At 34.9% G+C, this 7,265-nt stretch overlaps 1 protein-coding gene across 1 annotated transcript; it reads right to left on the reverse strand.

Moving 5' to 3' along the window:
• Positions 1-1,777: 1,777 nt before the first annotated feature.
• Positions 1,778-2,906, reverse strand: LOC110881488. Its single transcript, XM_022129725.1, has 2 exons — positions 2,522-2,906; positions 1,778-1,926 (listed from the first exon to the last, which is right to left on the reverse strand). The coding sequence occupies exons 1-2, from the start codon at positions 2,904-2,906 to the stop codon at positions 1,778-1,780; spliced, it is 534 nt and encodes a 177-aa protein (XP_021985417.1).
• Positions 2,907-7,265: the final 4,359 nt, after the last annotated feature.

Consider the following 7,265-nt stretch of genomic DNA (forward strand, 5'->3'; position numbering starts at 1 on the left):
TGTTGACTTTCGTTTGAGAGGTGATCGTTTGAAAGAATCATTTGAGAAGGGTGTCCGTTTGAAGGCTTCCGTTTGAAGCTAGTGTCCGTTTGAAGGGTTTCAAACGGTAGTGGTCCTCACTATAAATAGCTTTCATGTTTATGTCATTTGTAACGAAAGGGCCAAGTGATACCGAGGTATTGCCGGTATTTCCTCTGTTTGTAAACATTGTTATTTCAATATACAAGAGGTTTAAAGTGTATTTCAAGCTGTTTTCACATCCGTTTCTTAGTTTCCGCCTCTGAAATGGACTAGAGCTCTTCCGAACGACTCATTCAGGTCGAAATCGATCCTACAATGAATTTCTAAAAGAAAATGATATGCTTTTAAGCATGGAAACCACCATTTTTAAGGGGAAACTATGGCAAAATTTTTGTAGAAATTAAACACTTAGAAAAATATTTTTAAACAAGTGTTTACAAGTAAATTTTGATCTTGGTTTTAATATAAAAATTTGCCATAATTTTTATTACAAAACTTACAAATATTGGAGGTTGATTTTTGATAATAAAAATCACTAAGTATATATTTAGGAAAATATATATTTAGATGTCACAAATTATGTGTTACTTGTATATTGACTGTATTAGTTATATTAAAGTTAGGACTTGAAAATAATACACCCCACCAAAATACCAAAAATTGTAACATGAAAATATTACCAAAATCACAAGAAAATAAATATATAATTTATACCCGAATATCGGACAATCGGACAAACAGACATATGGACTATAATTATATATTCCGGAAATAAATTCATAACTCGACAAGTATGACAAACGGTATTTTTGAAACCGAAGAAAACGAAAAAATATGGATTTTTATAACTATTACAAAATATATCATATTTTGTCAAATAGAAAATATATTATTTTTGAGTGAAGAAAAGTATATATTTCTTAAACAATTTAAAAGTATATTATTTTGGGTGAAAACTAGAAATATATATTTTCTAAGATTAATCTTAAAAATACATTATTTTTGGGAAATGTATGAAAGTATACTTATTTTTGCCAAGTAAAGCTATTTTTCTATAAAAATCCTCTTAAAATACATATATTTTAAGAATATAAATTTGGTGTTATAAAAATAATATTCCGGAAAATTATACACAAATTTAAGTACAAAATACTTAATAAATACAAGAAAATACGTATTCTCATACGTATAAATACATACCGGAATACACTACCAATACTTGGCAAAATACCCATATACAAATACACAAGTATGAAAATACACAAGTACAAGTATACCCATACTTGGGAAAATATTTGTGTGAGGAATACAAAATGAACTAAGTTAAAAATATATTATTTTTAACAATATTCCAAATAGTTGGATAAAAATAGTTTAAGTTAAAATAATTATTTTAACTAATAATTATATAATTTGGAAATTATATAATATATACCCAACGTATAACTCAAAGTACACCAATTCCAAAATAAGTCTTAGTGAATAAGACTAAGAGTCGTTACACGGTCTAAACGTCTAATTAAACATAACACGCGTGTAGGTAGTGGTACGACACAAGGAAAAGATCTTTGAGTATACGTGACCGCAGGACGTAAACTAGTGAGTTCATGTCCCCCTTTTCTTTTAATTGTTTTCTGATTTATAACTTCGGGGGTAAAATACATGTTTCAAATGTATCAAATGTTTACAAATGGTATGGTTAGCTAAGGAATGAACTGTTAGATCATGTTAATGGATAGGCGTTAACTTAAGACCATTAATCTTCGTATGAAGACCGTGGGGCATGAGTGATAAATCTATTTAGGTGTTGCGAGCCCCACCTATGGGTCCGCGAGTTGGCCCATGTGGTGACTATGTCGTTCCAGCAGGGTAGTCCAGTACGAAATCCGCTAGGTTTAAGCCTTCCTACACCATTGCACACATATTAATGACCTTGCAAATTATTAATTGATCTGTTCATAAACGCTTTCATACCGGCTTACAAAGGCATACTTACAAATGATTACAAGTTTATACGAGCGCGCATACAAAACACATGAACTCACTCAACTTTTGTTGATGTTTTCAAATTACATGTATTTCAGGAAACTAATGGATCTGGCGGTGTTTGAAAGATTTCAAGAAGTGTTTTCAAGATTGATGTCATCCAACTTTTAGAGGGTTTGATTTGGATATCTTTTCTTAGATAAGATATACGAATCAAAGCCTTGATTTAAAAAGTCTTTTGTTTAAAAGTCCTTTATGGAACTTATTTCTATTTGAATGGTTTGTAAGTTAAACTTGAAGTTTGTTGGTTGGTACTTAACAACTTGGGTTTGTAATATTTCAAAATTTATGAATAGATGAACATCTTGTTTTTGTCATATAGTTGTTCGTTATAATTGAATGCAACGATATTGAGCTAGTCACACATCATACGCTTCCGCAAAAGTTAGGGTGTGACACTCTGTGGGATAAAATCGCCAAACTAAATGGGTGCAATCAAGGCTACCGAACATACCTGGAATGTGATGTTTTTCCTCATGAGCTTCGTATAAAAGTTCCATGCCGTGGCTTGTTGGTCTACGTAAGAACTCAGGAACGTATATTTTGCAAACCGTGTCGCAAAAATATTCTAGGCACTCGCGGGAAGTTCTATCGGCCATATGCAAGTACTCGTCGTTCTCGTCTGGAGTGTTACTAGTTACGAGTTGTTTAATAGCCGATGTCACCTTTTGCAACGGCATAAAGCCCTTCCTACCTCGTGCATCGAGGGCCTCTTGAAACCATGAGTCATTCTCTTCCACGTCGCTCACAATTTTTAGAAACAAACGTTTCGACATAAGGAACCTATGCCGAAAAATATCGTCGTTGTATTTCGGGTCTTCGCCAAAATAATCCGCCATGAGTGTCTCATGACCCACCTCACGTTAACGTTCAATATATCTCCTTCGGTTAGATGTGCCCGTGTCTTGAAGTTCAGCGTCTTCGATGAGATTTTGGAAAAAAAGAATGCTACTATCGGATGAATCGTCGCTACTATCGGGTGGGAACCATAACGGGAGTTCATCAGCCATTTTGTTTTGAAATGATTGGGTAAATGTTTGGTATTTTTTTGTTTGGTTGGGTATAAATTTGAAAGTATTTGGGTTTGATCTATGTTAGGTATTTATAGTTTAATTTTTAAAAGAAAATATAATTTTTTTTTTATTTTAAACGGCTATAAAGCCGTTACACATGCCCAACGGTCATTTTTTGACCTTTGTCGATCGGTGACCAAACGCCAAAGAGGTAACCAAACCGCGCGGCAAACTTGGTTGGCGGGGGTGTTTCCGAGCGGCAAACACCTTTTGCCGAACCAGTTTGCCGCCCACTCCTTATACCCTTATTTCCATGCCCATTCTGTCACTCAGATTTCCGGGCAACAAAAGGGGCCAAATGCTTCCATTTTTTTGGATAAATTCTATTAAACAGCTATTATTCGTCATTATTTTAATTGACTTTTTTTTTACGTTTTAATGTTTAAGGTTTCATATTTTTAAAATTAATGTTATTATACAGGGTAAGGCTTACGCCTATTGCTTTGATGGTATACGATCGTGTAAAAGGACAATGTCACAAACTTTGACAATGTCAAAGTTGAAGATTGTGATGAGAAATCTGATGATGAAAATGAAAAAATTGAAAAACAAAAATTGTTTTTGAAATTAAAAGAATAATTTCAAAAAACTGTTCTGCAATCGACTGAAAAGGGAGAATGCTCTAAGCAAAAACCTTTGAAGAAGAAAGTGGAACAGAAACAAAAAATTAAAACTGAGAAAATTGTACAAAAAGAAAATAAAAGCTCATCAGATCAATCATCCAATCACAATCAAAAAGTACAAAAATTGAAAAATGAAAACTCAAAAATTGTTGGCAATAAATGGTGCAGGTCGGACCACAATGCTCAAAAGTCAAATCCAACAATCAAGAGGAGGAAAAAGTATCACCAAGCCAAACAGTGCTTTGATCTGAGGGTTTGGTGTGACAATGGTGATTGGTATGATAACAGAGTGTGTTACAATTGCGGCTATCAAGGACACATTGCTGTTAACTGCCAGAGACAAAGATTTGAGATAAGAAGATGTTATGAATGTCAAATCAGAGGTCACATTGCCAGGGATTGCCCAAGGAGATCAAATGAAAGATTGGGGGTTAATTCTCAGAAATTGGCAAAGAAACCAGTCAATGTCAAGCCCAAGGAACTGAAAGTTTCAGAACAGAAAGTCAAAGAACAGAAGGTCCAAGAACCTAAAGTTCAAGAAAAGAAAGTGAAGCTTTCACAAGGGCAGAAAGACAAACTGAGGAAGAAGAGGAAGAAGGCGAGAGAGTATCTCGAGAAGATTTTGTCCTGGGGTTCACCGGACAGATCGAATAAGAGTTCTGATGAATCAACTCTCTCGACTGCAAAGTCAATCAAGGCGAATTCATCAGATACAAATCTGAGGACGAAAAAGGACAAGAAGAAGGTAACATTTTGTGGCAATGAATCTGTTTCTTCGGAAACAAAGGAGCCACATGTCGGCGATGAATCTGGCTCGTCAAAGTCAGACAAGCCACATTCAGGCAATGATTCTGGTGCGTCAAAACCAGAAGAGCCAGTTATTGAGGTAAAAACTAAGAATTCAGGCTTATCAATGGATGATGCAAACTTTCCACCATTGATGAACAAGAATTCAAAATCACCCAAGGACAGTCAGGCTTGGGTGAAACTGTTCAAATGAAAAACCTGACTTGCCGGAGATCCCAAGTTTGTAATCGTGGATCATGAATCGGCATCTTTCTTGAAGAATTTACTACGGTAATGTCAATCATGCAAATGGTAAAAAGGTTTGTTTGTGTTAGTTGTTTACAAGTTGGTAAGAAGATTTGATTGTGCATTATTGCAAATGGTAAATCAAGGACATTAATTTGTACTTGTATTTTCCTATAAGTGATTGAAAGACAAGATGATGAACCACATCCCCGAACCTAGTATTGATATACTTACAAATGGTAAAATCAACCAAACTTATTTTCCGGAAAAACCATTTTGATTAAAACAAACTTAAGTGTTTTGAAATCTAAATGGGAAAATAGTTTGTTGATAGGGGGAGTTCTGATTGTTTATGCCAAGTGAATGGCGAATTGATGCGATTTGATATCAGTTGTCAATTTTCTGTACAGTTTGTTTTCAATTTTCGTTAATGTGTTTGCATTTTAGGGGGAGTAGAAATTTTCAGAAAATCCAAAAACATTATTAGAAAATTTGAAAAAGCCAAAAACATGATAAAATCAAAAATGAGTTTTGTTGTGAAAAAGAGGAAATGATAGTACAACAGTGGACTATCACAACATGCTAAAGAATTGGAAAGTTTAAAAGTGATAAACAATCTTATTGCGGATGTGTCAGTAGGTTTTTGCACATTTAGTAAATTGAAACGAGATATAAACCTAATTCAAACTTGCTTGATTCGTGGGTAACTATTCTTGAATATATGGGTAACCCCCGAAATCTTGTTTGAAAGGTCCCATATTCTGAGATACTAGGTCTTTATACTCAGTGATATCTGGGGTATTATACCGGGACTTCTGCTGTATGGAAGTACTGACCTAGTCCCCGGATAATGCTTTCTGCAAAATGCTTGAAACATAGCATCGCCCTCAGCAAGCTGATGAAACAATAAAATTGATAGTCGTTGCTGTTGTAATCAAAAGATCCTCTAAAGGGGACCCACCAAAAGTCGAAGCCGTCATCTCTCTGCGTATACGGAAGTATCGACCTGAGCTCTCATGGCCCTCGCAAATAACCCCTTTACAGATATCATCTGTGGTATACTCACCTGTAAGACTGAACATTGGGATCTGGATACAGGAGTAGATTCAAGTAGAGTGATACACAATTAAGTTTAAGTTTCTAAAACATTAATATCGTATCTCGAATCGATTGAAATTTGTGTGAAAATTTAAAGTGGATCAATATACTGACAATCTAGGTAAATTGTTTAGAACTGAGTATGTTTAAAGCTTAACGGTGTTAGTGATTTGTCACAAAACTGATATGATCCTCTTACACGAACTCACAAAAATATTGTTTGTAAATATTTCCTTATTGCATTTTATGTTTCTTATTTTGAAAAATCCAAAAAGATTTTCGACAACTGATGTTGGAGAGTTGATATTCAAAATCTCAAAGGCTAAACTTGATGAACAGACAGGTTGGTTAAATGGTTTGAAATGTTTAAGATGATTCATTAAGTTGAATCAGAATTTGGAATATTTCAAATTTTTGATCATTTTTAAATGTAAATGATTCTCAAATGTTTAGTTGATTCATTAAGTTGAATCACAACTTTATTGGTTTGTAATAGAGAGTTTGAGATGTGCAGGCTTCTGATTTTATTGCTACGGAAAGCCAGGCGTCGATCCCAAAAGCACGGAAGCTTGACGAACGGGGGAGCCTGAAGAGTCTACCGAAAGGGGGAGCTGAAGCTCAAATGTTTTTAAATGTAAATGATTCTCAAATGTTTAGTTGATTCATTAAGTTGAATCACAACTTTATTGGTTTGTAATAGAGAGTTTGAGATGGAATATTTCAAATTTTTGATCATTTTTAAATGTAAATGATTCTCAAATGTTTAGTTGATTCATTAAGTTGAATCACAACTTTATTGGTTTGTAATAGAGAGTTTGAGATGTGCAGGCTTCTGATTTTATTGCTACGGAAAGCCAGGCGTCGATCCCAAAAGCACGGAAGCTTGACGAACGGGGGAGCCTGAAGAGTCTACCGAAAGGGGGAGCTGAAGCTGAAGACAGATCCACCGGGATTCTGTTCGAGCAAGAGAGAGTCTGTGTTTGCTGAAGACGTTAAATCTTAAAGAAGACTCAAGAGAGAGAGAAAGACAAGTCGCTACGAGTTTCACTACGGATTGACTGCGGCAATATCCAAGGGGCAGATTGTTGGTGCACTGAATGTCTATCGCCTTCGTCAATCCGAGCTGTAGCGAGAAACCGAAGAAATCAAGCTTATATTGTAATATTTAGTTAGATTTAGCAAGGTGGAGTTTTGGTAATTAATGAGAAGTCTCATTAATTCCAAGGCCTATAAATAGGAGCCTTAGATTTAATGTTTAAGACTTTTGGCTCCATTTGTGATTTTGGTGATTCAAGTCTAGAGAGAGAAAGTCTCTCCACGTGATTTTTGTATCGTACACGTTATCTTCATCAATAAACTCACGTTTCTAGTA

Source organism: Helianthus annuus, chromosome 10 (genome assembly GCF_002127325.2).
Source record: "Helianthus annuus cultivar XRQ/B chromosome 10, HanXRQr2.0-SUNRISE, whole genome shotgun sequence".
Classification (NCBI taxonomy): Eukaryota; Viridiplantae; Streptophyta; class Magnoliopsida; order Asterales; family Asteraceae; genus Helianthus; species Helianthus annuus.

Bases quoted from the DNA above. Each gene is read 5' to 3' on its own strand.
- LOC110881488 (XM_022129725.1), bottom strand. From the start codon at position 2,906: ATGGCGGATTATTTTGGCGAAGACCCGAAATACAACGACGATATTTTT. The intron at 1,927-2,521 runs GTATGTTCGGTA...GCAATGGTGTAG, and splicing joins GGAAAAACATCACATTCCAG to GAAGGCTTAAACCTAGCGGA.